General features: G+C 41.7%; 2 protein-coding genes across 5 annotated transcripts in view; both read right to left on the bottom strand.

The window, feature by feature from the left end:
• Positions 1-4,066, bottom strand: part of zbtb7b (zinc finger and BTB domain containing 7B) — a 30,275-nt gene extending 26,209 nt beyond the window's left edge. The window contains exons 1-2 of one of the 4 annotated variants that reach the window (XM_055163467.1): positions 3,904-4,066; positions 863-927 (exon numbers count right to left, since the gene is read on the bottom strand). In XM_055163467.1, coding sequence (XP_055019442.1) covers positions 863-927; positions 3,904-3,920 — 82 coding nt within the window. In that variant the 5' untranslated portion in view covers positions 3,921-4,066. The other 3 variants (XM_055163470.1, XM_055163468.1, XM_020927971.2) reach the window with 3 other exon arrangements.
• A 4,047-nt stretch (positions 4,067-8,113) lies between these two features.
• The window catches only part of LOC110163164 (potassium/sodium hyperpolarization-activated cyclic nucleotide-gated channel 3), a 36,627-nt gene continuing 22,676 nt past the window's right edge, over positions 8,114-22,064 (bottom strand). The window contains exons 2-9 of the mRNA XM_055163981.1: positions 21,736-21,942; positions 18,131-18,344; positions 16,535-16,696; positions 12,584-12,802; positions 11,469-11,615; positions 10,851-11,091; positions 10,605-10,769; positions 8,114-10,380 (exon numbers count right to left, since the gene is read on the bottom strand). Of these exons, the coding sequence (XP_055019956.1) occupies positions 8,114-10,380; positions 10,605-10,769; positions 10,851-11,091; positions 11,469-11,615; positions 12,584-12,802; positions 16,535-16,696; positions 18,131-18,344; positions 21,736-21,942 (3,622 nt within the window). The remainder of the gene's footprint in view (positions 10,381-10,604; positions 10,770-10,850; positions 11,092-11,468; positions 11,616-12,583; positions 12,803-16,534; positions 16,697-18,130; positions 18,345-21,735; positions 21,943-22,064) is intronic.

Below are 22,064 nucleotides of genomic sequence, written 5' to 3'. Positions count from 1 at the left end.
AGGCAAAGTTATAGGGTTGGCAAAAAAGTTGATACACAGATACAAACTGATGCTGGTATTGAAACTAGATATTCAACTGAAGCATCAAGTTTTGCAATGGGCGTAAACTGTATTAGAACAAGAATAAAACGACATGGAAGAGGTGGGACCAAGTCTTTGTTTTGCAAGTCTCAAGTAAGTCTCAAGTCTTTAACCTAAAGTCCGAGTCAAGTCCCAAGTCGTATGCTTTGAGCTTCAACTAATTTCAAGTCCTTAAAGTACCAAATATAGCTTAGAGTTTTGCAATTTATGACTTTTAAGATAAATTGTACTTATAAAGTCATAGTATTTTTACATGTGAGTATTTATAGAGTATGCAAGAGCTGTAGAAATGCATTTTAAAAAAATATTTTGACATGATCTTAGTGTGAATCATTACAGTCAGAATAGAAAGAATTCAGATTTAAAAGTGTTTCTCAAGTCTTCTCAAGTCATAGGCCTGAAGTCCAAGTCAAGTTCCAAGTCACTGACCTTCAAGTCCAAGTCGAGTCCCAAGTCTTAGTCAATTTATCAAGTCAAGTCTCAAGTTCTAAAAATAGTAATTCAAATCTGACTTGAGTCCAAGCCTCGACATGGAAGTCACTTCTGCTACATGGTAATAATAAATATTACTTTTACTTTGTGTTAAAAATGTCTAAAAGAAAGAAGCTTTTCCTTAGTTTCATAATTGAGTTTGAAATTTTAACTATAACAGCTGCTTATTTTATTTTCCAATTACATTTATTTTCCTGAATAACACGGTAGTGTGTCTGTTTTGATTAACCAGTTAACCACGAGCATATTATAAAAACTACACCCCATCACATATGTTAAAAGATCCTACCTTCAGTCCATAAACTGAAGCTGACTGTCCTTTGTGCTTCCCGCGCGTCACCTGAGGTCATAAACCTGCAAGAAAAACATAACAACTGTAACAATCGCAACTGAAAATCAGACCAGATGACTAGTCAAATAAGTCATGCTTTTATCTTGTATTTTATGTAGTTTATGGCTGAGAGTGGATGGGTGAATGGTACGCCCACCAGTAATCATATGACACCAGTGCAGTGTGGGGGCTGTTCTTGTAAAGGGACAGAAAACAAGCTGAAATAGAAACCGGCACTTCCTACATTATAAAGACCACGCAGTTCTTGAACGCAGTGAAGACAATACGAGTGGGTACAGGAGTAAACAGCTGATCCAAGTTCACAAAGACCACATAAAAATAGGGATTTAACTTGGAATAAAACCTGGACCTAAACCTGAACTAAATTATGAATGCAGCCTAAACTCTACATGTACGGTGTGCTCAATCTTGTCTGGGTTTAATCCTGATGTAGTCTGGTTTAGTCCGTGTCTAATCCAGGTTTGGTCCCAAATGTGGTGTTTATGCAAGTGTTAATGTGCCCATAGAGTTCTGGTTTGGTCCTGGTTTGGTCACTGTTTAGTCCTCACATAGGCTTGGTTAAATACTATTCTAACTTTGGTTCAGTCCTGGTCTAGTCCTGGTTCAGTTCCGTGTTTAGTCCCAGTTTCAATATGGTGTTTTGCAAGTGTGAATCTCCCCATATAATCCTCGTTAGGTTCTAGTTTGAGCCCTGTTTAGTCCTGATGTAGACTTGGTTAAATCCTGGTCAAGTCCAGGTTAAGTCTGGGTTTAATCCAAATTTAGTCCCACATTTAATATAGAGTTTGTGCAAATGTGAATGCACCTGTAGGGTTCTGGTTTGGTTCTGTTCTAGTTCTGGTTCAGTCCTGGTGTAGTCCTGGTACAGTTTTGTGTTTAGTAGTGTTTATGAAAGTGTGAATGCACCTATAGAGTTCTGGTTTGGTTCTGGTTTCGTCTCTGTTTAGTCCTCACGTAGACTTGGTTAAATCCTGTTCTAGTCCTGGTTTAGTTCTGTGTTTAGTCCCAGGTTTAATGTGGTGTTTATGCAAGTGTGAATGCACCTTTAGGGTCCTGGTTTGGTTTAACCTGTAGACTTGTTAAGGTTCTGTTCTAGTTCTGGTTTAGTCCTGGTCTAGTCCTGGTTCATATTCTTGTTGGGTTCTAGTTTGAGCCCTGTTTAGTCCTGATATAGACTTGGTTAGATCCTGTTTTAGTCCTGGCGAAGTCCAGGTTTAGTTCCGGGGATAATCCCACATTTAATGTAGTGTTTGTGCAAATGTGGATGCACCTGTAGGGTCCTGCTTTGGTTTAACTTGTAGACTTGTTTAGGTTCTGTTCTAGTTCTGTTTTAGTCCTGGTCTAGTCTCACTTGAGTTCTAGATGTAGAATGTATAGCAGAGCCAGCATGAGCTCTATAGTGTTATGTGTGTACAGCAGAGGAGGGGCAGGTCAACCCAGGACAGCAGGAAAAGCCATGAGGCGCAGATGTCTAATTAGTTTCCACACTACAATTGGTCAAACAAAGCTGCCTTTAAGATGGCAATTCAAAATACAGATGACTCTTCGGTTCCAGTATTAAAACTGACAATGGGAGCTGGTGGTTGTTTCTGTCATGTCTCTGATAACTGTGACTTCAAACTTTCCTGATTAAAATGAAAGTTTGTTATACAGTAACAGCCTTGTGCATGACACTAAATGCATTCTCATAGCGCTGGAGATTTAACCAAACAAGATGGAAACCAAACCCAGGCCAGTTGAGCTAGTTAAGCCGGTCTGTCAGAGGGGCGAGTCACCAGCGCCTTTCACACAAACACACACATTAAAAGCCCACTGGCATGACAGCCCTCCCCACCCATAGGCCCAGGCAAAACCGTCAGGGTGCGAGCACGTCCCATGTCGCCAAACTGGACGGGCAGACTTCACATAAAACGGTGGGTGCGCCTCGAGAGTAAGAGGAGGAGGGGTGATGGAGGAGACCACTGGGGCCGCTCTCTGTACTGTTACCGAGGCAGAGCTGAAGATGAGGCGCGCGCAGAGGCAGGTGATGTGCGTGAGATGTGCGTGAGCGCAGGTTGGGTTTTGGATGTCAGCCTATGTCCTCGGCTATAATTAGCAGCCAGTCTCCAGAAATGCACCCGCCGACCCGAGGCTCTCACCTGAGGCACCTGCTCCAGAGCGGCAGAGCACTTTTACGCACTTCAAAACACCTCTCTATACAAGAGTAATAAACGTAAAAGCACCATGGGACCGTCAACGCTCCCGTGACGCGATAGTCCTCCCGTGACCCCGTTCAATACCGGGAGGGAGGAGGAGGAGGAGAGGGGTGAGGGAGGGAGGGCGGCTGAGCGTCAAGCAGCCGGTGCTGTCAGGACACTGCCGTAAATAGCGCACCACAATTAACCCAAATGAAAAGGCGCAAGCCCGCTGCTCGCTTACCTGAGCCCGGTGTGTCACCTGTGCAGCCCCGTCGCTTCCCACCGCGCTGTCACACTTCCTGGATACTCGTCCCACCTTGCACTTGGTCTGTCTGCGCGGTCCTGTCTCTGGGCTGGAGGGACGCGGGCTGTGCTCTGCTCTGCCCCGAAAACGAGAACTGTCCCTCGGTTGCGCACGTCTCTCGCTCTGCTCCGTCCTCTCCACAGACCAGGCTCTCTTGGCTGTTTGACCCCCTGCCTGCCTCCGCTGGCCCACTCTGACTCCCAGCTCCTCCTTTCTGAGAACCAGGAAGCGGCTTGCCCTACTTACGCCCAACCGCGGATTGGCTCTGGCAGTGCTGGGGCTGGAGAGGAGACCGCCGGGTGGGCAGGGCGCGGGGGAGGGAGGGACGGAGGGGGTCCGCGGACAGCGCTATAGGCCACTGGACGTGTCTGTCGCGTGGCGGAAGCGATTGGTGGGACAAGAGCCGAATAGCCCCCCCCCCTTCACTGCTGTCCCGCGCCGGGCATCGCAGGGGGCAGGTGGGCAGACTAGTGAAAGCGGATTGAAGGAGTGCTTACCTGTCAGAACTAAGCATTTAATGGACGCGAGACAGTGCCCCTTCAATCATGACTCAGCGCTATTCTGAGAAGCGATGGAGGCGAGAGAAAGAGGACATAAACAGACCAAAGAGGTTTCACTCGTGATTCAAGATGCCAAATGAAACCCGCACAGGATATAACCGAGATGTCCGACTCCAATAAGGGGATTTTTAAAATGACTTACTGTGCAGCTCGCAGCCAGTGACTCACTTAAAAGAGTAGGCTAACTTTACGCACATGTTTTACCATAAAGGATGTTTGTCTCTTCAATGAATGACACATAAAGAGTATCCATGTATTGGTGTTGACAATAAGACCACAACACTTTAAACACTGCCCCCGGTTTAGCCCAATTGCCATGTTCATAATTAATCAGGCTAATTCATTAATAAAAGTACATTATATCACATTAACATAGGCTACTATTTCGATTTTCTCCCAATTTTATGGACCATTATTTAAAAGACACATACTAAGACACATAATAAACACGTAGCCTAATAACAATATGCAAATGATGTGTAATCAGGCTTCATAACAAGCACTCTAAACACTAGTCTATCCAGTTTTTGCTTACATATAGGTACTGTGCATAGGCCTACAGGCTACACACACCTTTTTATCGTTATTGGGCCAACATAAATCACTTTCACCCCAGTTTGAAAGCTCTATATGCCATGTTTGAAAGTCTACAAACGCGTTGACACAGAAAAAACTGTAGTTTATCTCAGCTTTCAAAAGATTTTCACTGAGTGCGTAAGCCTGGTTGAAGTGGTTAGTGTCTGGGGATCACCTGTGTTCAGAGACGGCCTGCTCCCGTCTCTTGCTGCTCCTGTGCGCTATGGTGGGTTTGACGTGAAGGCGCAGGATGTCTATATATAATTTCGCGGTGAGCACAGGCAGCCCACCCATTACCACCATCTTAACCTGAAATCTGTGTCTGCTCTGCGGTTTCTCCAACTACTACACAACCTACGTATTCCACTACTGTAAATACCACCCTTTTCCTCGCTACATTTTTAGAAAGCAGAGCCAACGAGACGTGCCAGCTTCTGTGTGCACGTGGATGAATGAATAAGGATTACTCCAATCCCGTTATTAAACTAGCACACTGCCCCTTCAGTGGGACGGTCAGAATAAGCCCATGGGTGTGAGACCTTTGGCTTTTTACGCTTTTGGCAAGTTTAAAGACATGCTCTTTGACCACTACAATAAACGCATTATTATATTTCCTACCCTTTGCCCTATTTCATCTTCTGATATTCCACACTAAAGAGACTCAATTAACTCCACCAACCTCTTCGTTTTCCTCTCTGCGCTCTTTCTGTCTTGTGCAGATTCCAACAATCCTTGAAAAACCTTTAGTGTGAAACAAGGCCTTTCCCAGCACCGATTCTGCCATCTAGTGGTCACAGTATGTGCATACATCTGTTCAGTGGACAAATTGACAGTTTGGGTGAATTCCTCATATTTTGCACCTTAAAAATATTTTTTGGCTCTGCACTCTGCATTGTTTCTTAATCATAATGTGTATTGTATTATCAATAAAAAAAAAAAAAAAAAAAAAAAAAAAAAATATATATATATATATATATATATATATATATATATATATATATATATATATATATATATATATATATATATATATATAGATATATATATATATATATATATCTTGAAATTTCATCTAACTGCAAAACTGTTCATGTTAAAGCTCAAACTATTTTCTGTTCCAATATATATTACTATTATGTGAGCTATATCAGATATATTAAATAAAATACAGGCTATTATTAGACCTAGACTACTACAAACTTTATTCATCCACAAGGGAAATTCCTCCCTTGCATTTAAACAATACAGTAAGTCTAAATGTTAATTTGCTGATTAAATATACTACAAAAATAATTTGACCCAAAGTGAACAAATCAAAAGAAACATGTGGAATATAATGTAATAATTAATAATTACTATTACGTGTTACTACATAATATTAATGGGCCTATGTAAATATGTGCATCATAGATTTAAACTTTAAAACAAGCTCACTTCAGACTTTGTGATATCTAAATCCACTTTATTCTTACACCCAGATATACACCAGCTTTTCTTCATCATTATTAGTGTCACAAGTATCATCAACATCTTTACCTTCAAATCACACTCACCATGAGAAAGTCATTTGACAGCATTAGTGGCTATATTTTCACTTTTCTCTGCTAAAGCTGTGAAAGATTCAAAAGAAAACATTTGGTCCTTAGATATATTGTCTAGGCATCATGGTATCAGGGGTTAAGACAGAAATGCTTCGCTGCTACCCACACAAAACATCAAACAGCACTGAGGAATGGAGCGCTCATGGAGAGAGACGACAAAGGAGCATGAGGCTAGGCAGATGTAGCAAGGAAAGTGTGACGAAAACTGAGGGAACAAACCATTAGTGACCAAGGCTGTGGAGACGAGATGAAAGGCGCCAATACAGACAACAGATTAAAGGAAGCACACAGACTCATAGGCACGTATTTACAGGGAGCAGGGAGGGGTTAAATTAGGTGAGCCACATTAGAGTAGTATAGTGTGCCACAAAAAACACAATTCACAGAAGATTAGGAGCCCAGCTAAGTGAACATGTACAGGTTAAAAGTTTTGTGGACCAAAAACTAAACACCACACTCCTAATTATTCAAATTTATATGCATATTGATTTGTACAGCATTTTTCCCTCTATATTCTATTGTCGTTATTCAGATGAGAAAATATTATACTTTGGTGAAAAATGGGAAGCAAGAGGGAGATGGAGCTGGAAACAAGAAAGTGCCTTTGTCTGTTAGTCTGCATATGAATCTCCAGAGACGTCTGACCCTGCTTCAATACATCGTCTAATATGTTTTTAATGTTTGTTATCTCGTATTGCTGCTTCCGTTTTACATTCTGCTCTGGTCCTGGCTCCAAAAACTCTCACTTCTACCATCAAGGTAGAAACTTGGATCATTGTTCTTATCAAAATAGCTTTTGCTCTCACACTGCAAAAGAGAATATCTAGTTGAAATTACTTCAAAATATCTTTAGTTTAGTTTTAATTTAGATTTGGAGCGGGGGTGCCCAAACTTTTTCCCTTGGTGTGCCAAAATGAATATGTATTGTCATGCAGAGAGCTAACCAAATTATGTGTTGCAGTAAAAACTTTATCTGCAAAGAGATTAAGTTGGCTTTAATTATTGTGTTTTGAATGGAATAGACTTTGCAACTACTAACAGTCTTTTCACTTTTATTCCCACTTCCCACTTTTAGTCTCTGGCTTTTAACACCGTGTGAGTTGTGTGGTCCTCTGTGTCTTTTATTTATTTGACTATTTACTGCTATTTTATGATTTTTGTGGTTTTTGCTTTTACTTACTTTTATTGGTTTCACTATTTTAGGACTAGTATGACCAAAGTTTAGCAATTTACCTTTTTGTAGTCTTCATTTTATGATCTCTGTGCAGCACTTTGGAAACTGCTTTGTTTGTAAAATGTGCTATAGAAATAAAGTGGATTTGGATTTTCAGGCCAAAATGTAATCAAAATAGATACTCCTTTGACCTTTACAAATCTCAGCACACCTTTACCAGCCAAATTAGACCCCCCTGCAGGCCTCACTTTAGGCACCCCTGACCTAGAGTGACTTGTTTCATGACATTTGATTTGATTTAGAGTTAATTAGCTTTAAGTAAACATATCTGTCAATAGAGTAACTCAAATATTTTACCCATTAGCAGATTGCTTGAAATTAGAAGCCATATTGAATCAATTTGGAAATACTTTGGTTGTCTAATCGCTTCTTGGGCCACCAAGTAAATACATTACCTGTCAAATGGACTCAGACTAAGATAGATAAATTGCAGTAATTGTATCACGTCTCGATGTTCACTTTTTGCAGTGCATTGGCTTCTATTGCTCGGCTCATTGCTCATATTGAGTGATATTTCCACTACAGCTCCCTTGCTTTCCCTGACAATCACTAACACAGCTATGTACGTATACATTTGAATGTGTTTTTTAAGACTCACTTCCCAGCTATAGCATTACCAGACCTGTAAATGTCTTTCGGTATTTTTTTCATTTGCTTGAGTCAATGAAACCTGATGTTCTATAGACAATCACATCCTAGAGTGAATGCAATGATGGCTCTGTGTAATTTTCCAGTCTCACATGTTGGCTGGTAGTTTATGCCTTAGTCCCTCTGAGTCTCTTCTGCTTAGTGCCAGATCAGAGTCTTTTTTTCCGCCTTTCGGAGAGGTGCTGTTGGCGGGGGCGGCGGTCGCATGTCCTGAATGCGTAATCGTCGGAGATGTTTGGGGAGTTTGGGTAGAAGCTGCGGGGGGGTTGAGTTTTGAGGGAAGAGTTGTAGTGCTATGTTTTGTGACACTTGGGGGCGACGGAGAGGGATTTGGACAGGTGCTTGGTTTGGGAATAGGTGAAAGCACAGGAGACGTTTGTTTGACTGGATGGACGGAGAAGGTTACTCTAGTTGGAGAAGTCGAACTAGGTGGTATTGTCTGAGTTTGGGTCAGAACTTGTTTTGGACTTGAGTTGTGACCTCTTGCAGCAGGTTGCAGGCAGGTGGATGGACTTTGGGGCTTTGTCACTGGCGTTGACGTAGAAGCAGACGAAGTTGGGGAAAAACTTTGTGAAACTACAGAAGAGAGTGTTTGGGTTTGGGAGGGGACTGACGAGCGAGTTCTGGAAGTTGGAGTGGGAATGGGGGAAGACATTGGAGAAGGGACCGGACTAAGAAGGGGAGACGCAGAAGGGGGAGTGTTTGATGCTTTGGCTCTGGGGCTCTGAGGATGAGGAGGGGAGGAAGAGAGTACAGACGATGGTGGAGAGGAAGAGGTGAGGGAGGATTTAGGGCCGTATGTCTGAGGGAGAGGGACAGGAGTGGAGCTGGAAGACGGAGGAGGGGTGGAGCAGGGTGAAGGGGAGGAGGAGCAGGGGGAGGAGGAAGACAGGGGTTTGGGGCGTGGGGTGGAGCTGAGGGACAAAGGGCTGGTGCCAGCAGAGGGCGGTGTGGAGCAGGGAGGAGGAGAGGGGGAGCCAGAGGAGGGCATGGACATGGGCTTGGGGCGCACCATTTGGGCCAGTATGGGAGTGGGGGAAGAGGGGGTGGCAGGTGAGGGGGTGGAAGAGGACAGAGGGGTCTGCTGTTTAGGAGAGGAGGAGGCCGACAGAGGCGCTGCAGTAGAGATCTGACCAGCAGAGGGCGTCGGAGCGTATGGCCCACATTGTGCCGTGTTTGGGCCCATGCTCACAGAGGCAGTGAGGGCTGCTGAGGCCTGTGCTTGGACTGAAGTGAAAGGCAGACTTGTCACCTGCTGAACCGGAGCATTTGATGTCAGAATACCTGCACTACCCCCTCTGGCCAACTGCCCCGCCAGGAACTGTGCAGACAGCAGGTTACCCCCAGAAGCCTTCCGGTGCAAAGGGGGGTGTGGCTGCACCGCAGCCCAGGAGCGGTGAGGCAGAGTGGGCTGAGAGGCTGACAGCAGCCTGGCCTCCTGGGTGAGTCGACCCAGAGCTGGAAGACCCTGGCAGTTGTTCCCTCCATGACGGAGGAGAGCTTCTTTGGCCCCCTGCTGGCTCACTGAGGTCTGTGCTTCAGGGGGTGCAACAGGAGCAGCATTCGGGCTAGTGGTTGGTATTTTAGGGATGGGTGGGGTTGGGGGTCCTGTCGCTGGAGGAGTTCCTGGTGCTGCACCAATCAGAGAAGGATCAGCGGGCATACGGATGCTGTAAGGGAGAGGGCGTCCTTGCTGCACTGGAGTTGGCACAGAGGTGGCAGTAGTGGGCGTTTTGGTGATGGGAGGTGATGTGACCCCTCCAGGAGGTATCATGGTGGGTGGAGACATTGGAAAGCCCCCTCTCGGGGATATGCCGCCCATCCCGCTCATCGCCATCATCCCAATCAGGGAGCTGACAGAAGGGCGCAGCGGCTGCAGCACAGGGCCCCGCGGGGGGGACAGGGGGAAGGAGCCCGAAGGGGAGGGGGAGATGAGAGGGGAGGGCAGAAAGAAGCCTGCACTGAGTGCGTGCTGTTGTTGGAGCTGCTGCAGCTGCTGCTGTTGCTGCTGCTGTTGATGCATGAGGGCGATGGCCACATTACTGGTGGCGGCAGCGGTCTGCAGCGGTGCATGCACCAGAGGGGCCCAGATCACAGGGCGGGGCCGAGGGGACACAGTGCCACTGCCTCCGATCACACCCCCGCGCCCGGCTGCTGCAGCAGCGATGGCGTCCTGCATGGCCGGCATGCTGTCATGTTTAACGATCTGCTGCACCAGAATGCTGTCCGAAGATCCAAGTCCACCTGCTGCCAGCCCCCCGGCCGGACCTCCGCCTCGACCACCACCACGGCCCATACTGCCCCCTAGTGAGCCGCCCTGGGAGGACTTACGCAGGAGCACAGAGTTCTTTCTCCCTGTGGATGAGAAACATTCAAATTAATCAAAGACTTTCTCTCCTCTAACAACTTGACAAACTGAGTGTGGTCATCTGGATGAGTAATACCAAGTGTGTTACAAGGCCTCATTAGTGAATGAAATTCAAAGATAAATGGTTTTCTACAAGAATACCAGATAGAAGAACAAGGCGGTCGTGGGAGCCAGAGTAAACTTTTTCTGAAAATGGAGGAGGACACATTACCGATTCTGTCCAGACGGTCGACAGCTACAGTTTCAAAGGCGCGCCTCATCATGGGATGTTCTTCCAGCACCTCGTTAAAACTGTCCACACTCAGAGAGTACAGGCGGCAATATGTGTCTGCTCGCACACTGGCTGTTCTCCTCCCACGAGTCAACAAGCAGATCTCTGAAAGTGCACCAGGAGTTTCAAAGTGAATCCAATCTAAAACATTCAAACTAAGTTCCATTTGGAGCTAGTTCAAATCACCTCCAAAATATGAGCCATCGCTCAGTTTGGTTTCCTTGTTTCCTCGGGTCAGCACACTGACGCGGCCATGTTGGATGAAGTACATCTTGCGACCCACAGTTCCCTCACGAATGATGAAGTCTGCAGGCTGAAACACCTCGAAGCGCAGCTTGGTCAGCACAGCGGTCACAAAGTTGGGATCGGCATTGGCGAACAGGGGCATGTTTGCCACCAGACTGCGGCAGTTAAAGCTCACTATCTCCTGAAGGTGACAGAGAAAAGAGTTAGAGGGTCACATAAATCAGCGGTTCCCAGTCAGAGACTTACTGGGCCCAAACCTTTCCAAAATCCACTTGCTTCAAATAAAAAAATTACACCTAATAAGCATTTATTTCTAACAATTTAACTGAATACCCACTTTTTTGTTGTGTCTGTGTTCAATTCAGTTTTTGAAAGTTGCTATGTCCTGATTTTGCACCTCTTTGAGGATAATTGTGTTACTTCTTCATTTGATTTGATGACTCTGTGACCAGACAAACGGACCCCTGCTATCTCTGGTGCCCCCCAGTTGAAAACCTCTGGCATAAATCAGGTTGACAGTGTACATGTAGGCTTATATAAAATGTCAGACTTGTTTACCTCCTTCAGTGGCTCACTGAGTTCTCCCAGGATGTTCTCTTCATCGAACATTTTTCCCTGGAATCGATGCTCGTAGTACTCATGGATTTTCTGACGGACATCAGCAGGGAGCTTGTGGAATGACATGTACTGCTCTACCTGCTTGTACTGTAACAAACAGGAACACAATGGCGTCAGGATTATCAACACAAATATCAGGTCACTGTTAAGCCCCATTTGCACAAACCCTTTTCTGGTTCTGCTCTGCCCCACTTGACCTGTTCTCTGGTTCTGTTTCCATGGAGACTGCCCACAACAAATAAATCCAAACACTGCAATAATCATTTCCTCTTTGTGATTACTTGTTTCTATGCATTACTTCTTATTAAAACATAATTAATCACCAATAGGAATACCCCATTGTCAATATTCTATGTCACATTTAAGCAAATAAATCAACCAAGTCAACACTATTCAAATCCAGAAATTAAATCATTTGTATTGTTTATCGTTTCTGCAGTATCTGCAGATACTCATTGTGGCTTGGTGATATAACTAAAATTCAATTAGACTCTTATTATTGGGCCCCAAATAAACTGCCACAGCCCTGTGAGTGCGGCGCCACCTGGAGTGACCATGATTGTAACCATGGATACTGGCAGCGCTCAATCAGTGCCTTGTGGTGCTGGTGCAGATGGGCTAATAGAAAAGCTCCAAACATTTACACTTACAGTAGTGGAATAGGTCTGGTGTAGGGGTCCCGAAAGTATTGAAAATCAGATACTAATTGATATTAAAACTAGTATCCATACAATAAAAATCACATTCGCAGGACAGAAATGAACCTTTCCTGAATCGCTTTAGAATAATCTTGAACTGTATCAGAACATGTATAAGATCATAGATAAATGTCCTATTCCGATATCACGATGATAATAATAATAATAATTAAAAAAACACTCTTTCTTAGACAATAGAATATGATTTTCAACTTTAAATCATAGTACTTTCTTTTATATTACCATGCAGTTGTCTATTTGTGAAATTCCTCAGTTGTATGTGCCATAAGTTAGGAATTTTAGTATCGTGACACTTGTCTGGTGTAAATGTGTTTTTTGACCCAGTGGAGCACATACCTTTTCCTGGTACTGTCGGCGAGAGGAGTCAAGGGACTGTATGAGCGCAGTGGCGTGTCCGATGAACATGGCGTAGCAGGTGGCGCCCACGATCATACTGAGCATAGTGAGCCACACATCAGTCATCCCCTCTGGAGCCTGGGCCCCATAGCCAATACACAGCATGTGGCTCATGGCTTTGAACAGGGCATAGGAATACTGGACCCCCCACGTGTCGTTCTGCACAAAGAGAAGGGAAAACAGAGGGAAAAATGGAAGGAAAGTCTGTTAAAAACGATTAAGGTGTTAACTGCTGTGTGCCGGGCTCTATAAATACTATCCATGGATTTCACAGTGTGCAATGCAGAAATAAGCTCTGTTACCATAGCTATTAACTGTTCAAAACTATATGTTATATCTTTTGAATGGTGAAAATTGTTCACAGTGAAACATGCATCATTCAATAGACGAGAGATCATCGATATACTGTGATTTTATGCCAATATCGAGCTTTTAATTTGCACTAGAAATCATCAAACTTGTTTTGTATGTGAAATGAGGCTGAAACCAGTTTATCAATTAATCTTAACCAACTAATTACATTATAAAATAAATAAATAATTAAAAAATAATGTGCTGGAGAAGAGGTTTATGACTCAGAGAGATCAGTAACTAGAACAGAAATTTGTTTTTGTTTATAAATATAACTACTCCAACAAGATGGCCTCAAGAAAACATCTCACAGACAGGATTTCACAGCTTTCAGTTCATCTAGACAAAAATATTGATTAGTTAAATAATGATTAGTTGCAGCCCTAAGGTCTGCTTATAAGATACTAACTAATTCAAAGGGCTAATACTTTATTGCAGCTCATGTATTATTTACAGTATGGCTCATTTAGAAAAGGATTTAGTAGGACATTATTATCATGCTACTAGATATCTTTTAAAATGTAAATGTTATAGTCTACCACAATTTTCTGTGTTTTAATTTTCGATAGTATACAATAATTAAGCAGTAAAACTATTAATAAAGCTTTTTAAAAGTACAGGTAAGGGATTGTATGGAACTGCTGGACCATAAAAAGAAAAACATTACATGTATTTTAAGATGTAACATATTTCTGTAATAGTCTACCTAAAAATATTGTGTGCATTTTGTGCTGTTATTACTAGCCCAGTCCGGTTTCACTGCTACTTGAGAGAAATCTAAGGTTTAGTACTGGTCCTTACAATAAAAAAGGGTTGTGGTCTGTTGTTTTAAGATGATTCTATCAGTGGCATACAGTGATCTTCATTATCACATTGCAAAAAACAAAATCTAGTCAAGTTAAGATGACTTGAATTAAGAAAGTTTGATCATGATTTGAGTAAATTTCACTTGACAAGTCAAATTATCTTCCAGTGGAGCAAGACTTTTTGTACTTAAAATATGAAAATACATCTTGCTACACTTACAATAAGAAAAACAACAACTTTCTGCACGTAAAATAAGAAACAAAATCAAATGTTGCTTGAATTAAGAAAAACACACTTATTCCATTGGTGGATAATTTTACTTGTCAAGTTGAATCTACTCAAATAAAGTAAAATCTTCTTAATTTAAGTCATTTTAGCTTACCGAGATATAGTTTTTAGTCATTTATAGTCATATTTTCTGTAGGAATCATGGACAATTATAAATAAAGTAACTCAAATAACTTGGCCGTTCTAAATAGGAAGTGTTCACGGGAGCGTTTTCTGACTCCATCGACTTTCCAGTTGACTTTACTTAAAAAAAGTGTCGCCCATCTCTTTGTAACTGCTGCTGTGAGCCTTTTGGTCTTAAAATGTTCACTCTAGATGATCCTGGTGTTTTTATTTAGTTATTTTGCCCGTGAATAAATCAAAATTCGTCCCTATAACTGCAAGCATCGTGAGTTTCATTTCACTGGAGCCGTGACATTTCTTTAGTCCATTTCGATACACTCTCTATGGTAGAAATATATCCCAGTGAAAACTTAGTGACAGCTCTAGTAAAGGAGCATTGGTAATATTTTACGGCAAAATTACAGCCCGAATCAAAACACCAATTTAAGTGTCAAGTGTATCAAGCTTCAGATTACTTAGTTTGACGTGCCAGTCCTTCACATTCACCGTATAAAACCCAAGTCTAGTCTTTGAACGCAAGTAATGGCACCAAAGTGTGAGTCCAATTATTCTCTGTGCTAATCGTCCATCGGATGCGGAGAATATCTCAAGGGAAAATCCGAGCATCAACCATCCTAGCAACTGTCACCGAGGCAACAGTAGAGACATGAGTCAGCTCGTGAATACAGCTGTTATTCTGATTCAACGCCACTTGATAAAACATTTCCCAACGCGTCCCTGGCTTCACACCTCCCTCTGTTTGGCCTGTAGAGGATTTTAATTGGAGTATCTTGTTGTTTTTGCAGAGGATAGTTGATTTTATTTTTACAGAAGTGCTGCAGCAGAGATAGGAGCAAACAATGTTGGATCAGACTCACATGTGAATACACAAAGATAATCCCCAAAGCTGGATTTTATCAGCAAACAAATTAAATAAATAGAAATTATTTCTTAGCACAATATCGCGGCATTTCTCATTTGCTGCACAGAAAAGCAGTGACTGGAACATATTGAAAAAGATGGAACTGGTTGGAAATGAATGCATAGGCTAAGTCAGTGAAACAAGACTGACTTTAATAAGAGGCACTTCCCCTGTGGATAAAACCACTCACCAATAAAGACTGTATTTAAACCACATTGAGCACTTCATTCATAAATCATACTCTGCTTCAGGATACTTTTTTATGGAAAGCATTGTCATCTTGAAAACTCATAAATACATAAAGGTTTGATGTTTCCGATGAAGTGTCAGCCACCTGCTCGTCTCCAAACTTAATATTGCATTCCACAGTATGTCATTCAATTTATTTATGTAATTTATTTATTCAGTTATAGGCATTCAAAAATATTGTTTAAAAGTACCTTGAAAAACGTGCATTCTTAGTGGGTGTAAAGTCACCTCTCCAGATTTCTGAACTGAACTGATTTCATTCTGATCATGATCCCGCTTGTTGCTAACATCAGATTTTGCTGTTTCCATAACCGTTTAATGATTTTATAACTCCTTAAATTGGGCTGTGGGCCATTAATCAATTAATCGGTTGATGGTGTATTAGTCAAGCAAAATTTTGATAAATTCACTAATTATTTTATTTAGATTATAAGGATTTTTGTAGGACAAAGGCAGAAAGGAGGAGGTAAGTGAGATTTGTGGCCATACCAGCTCGTCAGAGTCTGATCTCGTCAGATTTCAGAAGCTAAACGAAGCTGCTCCTGGTTAGTACCTGGATGGGAGACCACTGGGAATTCCATGTGCCACAGTGGGGCAACAGTGGCAAAAATGTTGTGTCACTTCACCCACATTGCCTATAGTATGGAAGTGGAGTGTGCGTGAGTGATGGTGGTGGTCGGAAGAGGTCATGGCGCAGATTGGCAGCCTCGCTCCCGTCAGTCTGCTCCTGGGCAGCTGTGGCTACAGTAGTAACTTACCATCAAGTGTGGAGTTAATGAACAATGAACTGTAAAGCGCTTTCGGTATCTTGAAAGGTGCTGTATAAATGCAATGATGATGATTTGGTATGTTTTGGTATTTATGTAAAAAATCCAGATTAAACTAATGCCTCACAGGTTAATCTGTCTTTATATAAATACATCATTTCTTAGTACTTTTGTCTGCATAAATATTTGTTTTTGCATGAACTCATGCAGGTTTAGTCTTTAATTTTGGCCAGATACATGGTCAGATCATACACATACATAATATTTTGGGAGTTTTGCCACTCCTCCTTTTTAGACATGTCTTTCGTTCTTTAGTCAACTAGAGATCTGATAATAATATGATTTCTGTGTACATGTGAACATTACTCTGAAATGATGACTACTCTCCCCAGACAGTGAACTCACCACCATGAGATTCTTGGAGACCCAACAGTCTGGGGGGAACTCCTGCAGCATGGGAACCAGGAACTGCAGACAGCCGTCCCAGTGGCACAGGAGCAGCATCATCCCGATGAGGTTCACTATCCTCACCATGGCACTGGCCAAGTCATAGGTCATGTGGAAGATCTACGGAGAGATTGAGCGCAGCCGCATTATGCATTTTTGTTTTCATGACTTTAAGCTTGTATTTATGCACTTGTGGAGACGGATGAAAAAGTGTGAATTATTTGGTGTTTAATAATAATAATGTGACTCATGATTTTGAATACCTTACAGATGATATGAACTAAACCTTCAACTCTGCAAAAAAGATTGGGAAAATTGCACTTAATAAGTCAACTTACCAAGTCAAACATCTTATTCCATTTAGCATGAAATAACGAAAGATATATTAAAGCCATGAAAACCTGGAATAGTCATAAAATCTAGTGCTACACTAAAAGAAACTGAAAAAGTGCACTATGTAACAGGATCTGCCACCTGCTTTTCACCATGGAGATGCTATTGCTTTGCCTAGAATGCTCCACAGTATGACATTAAGATCTGATTTGGTGGTGTTGTCTGCTTGTCAATGAAAATAGAGCAATTTAATGCCATTCTGTGGAGTAGGGTTGAGTATCAATAAGAAGCTGCCGATACGATACATATCTCGATACATAGGCCACGATATGATATGTTTTTCGATACAGTGCTTTTTTGATTCAATACAGTTTGATACGATATATTTCAGATCGATTCGATATGGTTCAGTGGAAAACAAAGACTAAATCATGGCTGTGATACTAAAAGTTTTGTGCAGAGTTAATATGAAAAACTGTGAAACTGTGTAGCTCTTACACAAAATAATTTAGTAAAATATACCTAAAAATACTCTTGGCGACATATCGATACAGCAGCCCATGATATCGATACTGTATCATTACATTAAATGATATGATATACCACACACCCCAAAGCAAAACATCTCTGTGGTGCTAATCAGGAGGCACACAGTCCACCAGAAAGGTTACATAGTGCATCTTTAAAGAAATCTAAAGAATGACTCCAAAACAATACAAAGATCCTGTTTGTATCTTCTGTACACTTTTATTGTCTTCGTAGAAAAATGTGCACTTCGCATTTCAACTTTCAACCAGTGCTGCTGCGTGATCTTCTAGCCTTTTGTGCATGTTGAGGTGACTAAAAGAGAAGCCAATCTGAGCTCAAAACATCGTGGATTTTTAAAGCTTTTACCATATTAACTAGGCCTCCAGAAAACCTATCCATGGGTTTCAGAATAATGAGAAATTAGGACCGTATGCAAATAATTTTAAAGTAAATATTATATCTTTTGAATGGGAAAGTCCGCCAAATATTGCATCAAACAGCTGAAACCCATGAATACAAAAACAGAAAACATGCGTGCTAGAATAGAGTGTAGAGCTGCTGTGAGTGGAGAGTGCTCGTCTTTTATCTAGACACTAATTTCTGCAGTGTGACAATTCACAGGTTAACTTGTGAAGAAACCTCAGATATGTAAAACCAAGCCTGCCCTGGAGCTTTGTGTCCACAGATGCTCACCTCCTCCCACTGGTGGATGTAGCGTATGAGTCTGGAGAGGCGCAGCAGACGCAGGAGGCTCAGGATCTTTGTGAAGCGAACGATGCGCAGGGCCCTGGCTGTTCTGTACACCTCTGAGTCCAGACTGTCCACCATCAGGAAGATGTAGTCCACCGGGATGGAGGAGACAAAGTCCACCAAGAACCAGCTCTTCAGGTAATTCAGACGGATAGCCCTTAAAACAATACAAGTTTGATGAATTTATATTTCGCAGTCACTTCATGCTGGGCCACCGTAGAGATACATGTGGGACTTACGATGGAGAAGTCGAGAAAAAATACAAAATGGATTTAAACAACACATTTTAGAAGCCTGTGATCAATACGAGCATTCATGGTGATGTTTATGTGTTTGATTTTCAACAAAAAAGGTGAGAGTGAAAAACTGATTAAGATTATAAAATAAGAAGTCTAACAAAAAGATTAAACTCTAGCAAAAGATTAAAGTCAAACAGAACCTCAAACAGAGCAGAGCTTCTAGTTAGCATCATACCCAGTCTTGATTTTAAAGGGATAGTTGGAATTTTGGAAAGAGGACCTCATTTCCTAGTGAGCCAGAGTGTTGGAGACGTGTGGAGACACTTTTTAAAATATTCCATCCAGTCCTTGTATTTGCAGAGGTCGCTGGTGCTAGTGCATGTCAATGGCCATAGTTATCCTGTCACTAAAAACACTCCACAAAACACCAGACTGTCAATGTAAATGTCTGAGTTGATAGAATAATGTTTAAAATAAAACTAACTTTGAGTCGCATGAATCGTCTCATGTTGAGGAACTATTTTCTCAGCAGCAGCGGAATTTTACTTTTCCGGTAAGATAAGTGCAAGGCAGAGATGAGACCAAGTCTTTGTTTTGCAAGTTTCAAGTAAGTCTCAAGTCTTTGACCTCAAGTCTGAGTCAAGTCACAAGTCAAATACAGGCAAGTCCAAGCCGAGTCTCGAATCGCTGGCCCATAAGTCCAAGTCAAATCCAAGTCGTCTGCATTGAGCTTCAAGTCATTTCAAGTCTTTAAACAAAAAAAAAACACAAATATAGCTTCGATTTTTGCAATTTGTATGATTTTTAAACTAAATTCTACTTAAAAAGTCATGGTATATTTATATATAAGTATTTATCTAAGAGTTGTAGAAATCCAAATTTTTCCTTTTTAAATGTCTTGACCAGAGTACAAATTATTACGGTTATTAAGGAGTTAAGATTTAAGAGTGATTAATAAGTTAATTTGTCAACTAGTCTAAGCATCAAGACTTCTCAAGTCACAGACCTCAAGTCCGTGCCAAGTCCCAAGTTATTGACCTTCAAGTCCAAGTTCGAGTCCCAAGTCTTTGTCTATTTTATCAAGTCAAGTCAAAATAGTGATTCAAGTCTGACTCCAGTCCAAGTCACAACTCTGGTGCGAGGTGATATCAGTCCGCCACTGCCAGGCTTTCTATTAGGAAGAACAATTCGCTGCTGCTCCTCAGACATAAATCCTTCAAATGCAGGGTTGGTTTTACTTTTAAAATTATTTTATCAACACAGACATTCACATGGACAGTCTGGCGTAATAATAGATTTGCTTCTGGTGTTTTGTGGAGTGGGTGAGACTGTTTTTAGTGGCAGGATAACTATGGCCATTGACATGCACTAGCCTAGCACCAGCGACCTCTGCAAATACAAGGACTGGATGAAATATTTTAAAACGTGTCTCAACATGTCTCCAACACTCTGAGGCCCTATGTCCAAAATTTCAGACTGCCAGAATTCTTTGTTAGAATGTTATGTTCAATTGTCAAAATGCAGAATTATTGACCTGGTTTATGGTGAATATCTTTATAATCACTGGCCACATGATACAAAAACAGGCACAAAGTTGTCTTCTTCTTCATCTGAACTAAACAGACTGCAGCTGTGACATGATCTATTTATTAAGCCAAGGGTAATGGGACATCACCTCAAGAAATCATTAATCCATCCCCACAACGCACAACACTGCCGCCCTCCAGTCATTTTAAATCATGAATTCAGTATATTCCAGTTTTCAGCGCAGAAACCTCTCAGACATTCCCCTTCATTCATATTCATCGCAAATGTTACTGGAAATTGAACAAAGGCCTGGCTGCATGTGGCACATACAGATTCATATCTCACACATGAATTCATTTGAACTGCAAATTAAAATCCAGAGAAAGCTTATTAATATTATTATCCAGTCATTCAGCAGTGAGCCACATGCTGAAACAATGAGGCCCAGACAGGACTCAGAAGGAATCACTGAAGAAGATGACATCCACTGAATTCTTATGTTAATTTGAATCGTTTGGATCAGTATACATTTTCTGATTTGACTGACCGAAATTATATGTTTGAAACTGTTTCTAATAATAATAATAATAATAATGCATTGGATTTATATAGCACATCTCAAGACACACATGAAGCTTTATGCTGCATTATTCATTCACTCCATACTCTGCGGTACATTGTGTCTCAGACAAATTATGGGTCAGTGGACTGAGAAGAGTTTTACATAAAACTGTATAAATTTCTTACATAATTTTCTATCAGTGCAAAACTAAAGAAAGTAAAATAAGAGGGTTCACCACCTGCTTGTCTCCATAAAGATGTTATTGTGTTGTCTGGAATTGTTTGGTAATAACTAGGGATGGGCATGATTAGTCGACTAATCGATAATTGATCATTAAGAATTTCGTCGATCATGTTCATTTTTAATCGATAAACCAAATGTAGGTTGCTGTGCATAGAGATGAAGCTGCGTCTGACAGAGCAAACACTGGAGTTGCAACCTCACAGTCCCACACTTGGGCTCTGGCACCACCTTAGAGATCACTGTACATGCACATCTGTATCCCGGTTTCGTCATGGTGCATGTATACACAGTATCCCGATTACTACAACATAAAGAGCTGCACTATACCTGCGCAGGTATGATCTCTGAAAACATGAACCCTCTCCAACGCAACATACACACAGAACAGACTCACCATCACCGTCAACATCCCTCTGTCACAGAAAGAACACCAATAATCCACTGAGTTGTGTTCTTTAGTCCGACAGAAGCTGACCGCATCAGCGCATAAGAGCTGTTTTTTTTTTCTTGCTTAGTTTATGCAAATTACCCATGCGGTTTTATGTTTCATTTCTGACTTGCGCAAACACATTATAATCTCGAACAGCTGATGTGGCTCTATAGTGGTTATGGTTTATATGTTGTAAAGTTTAGTTTATTTATGCAGATTAGTAATAGTAATAAAGATGATACTTTTAATATAAAAACAATAATGATTAATAAAAAATTTATAATTAATTCTTCGGACAATCGATTAAGAAAATAACCTCATTCATTGTCCATTTAATCAATTACAGGTCTACAGGTGTTTGTCTCCATGGAGATAGATCAGTTTAATGGTATACTGTGGAATATTCCAGACAAAGCAATAACACTTCTATGGAGATAATCAGGTGGAAAGTTGAATAGTGCACCTTTAACATCTACTCAGTTCATATTCTGAATGTCGTTTTACCTCATGCTTGAAAATGCTTTTTTCACAGTGTAGTGGAACTAACCTGGGGTCCAACAGAATCTCGGTGCTGTCCTCCTTCACGATGCCTGTTCGAAAATTCAACACCAGGTCGACCATGAAGAGCGTGTCCGAAACCACGTTAAAGATGATCCATGACGGAGTGTTCTCATCTCTGAAAAACGTGATGCCCACCGGGAGAATGATGAGGTTTCCCATCATCAGGAGCAACATCAGAAGATCCCAGTAAAACCTACAAAGGCAAACACAGGTAATGGGTTTATGTGCATGACTCTAGTCAAACACACTGCAGAGTAGAGGTATAGTGGGCATGGCACGTGGGGGTACAGCGTCCACCCACTTCTCCTGACCGAG

Source organism: Boleophthalmus pectinirostris, unplaced genomic scaffold, assembly GCF_026225935.1.
Source record: "Boleophthalmus pectinirostris isolate CB_2022bp ecotype Guang Dong unplaced genomic scaffold, ASM2622593v1 HiC_scaffold_6, whole genome shotgun sequence".
Classification (NCBI taxonomy): Eukaryota; Metazoa; Chordata; class Actinopteri; order Gobiiformes; family Gobiidae; genus Boleophthalmus; species Boleophthalmus pectinirostris.
Note: the sequence above shows the minus strand (reverse complement) of the source record. Positions and strands in the feature narration are given on the sequence as shown.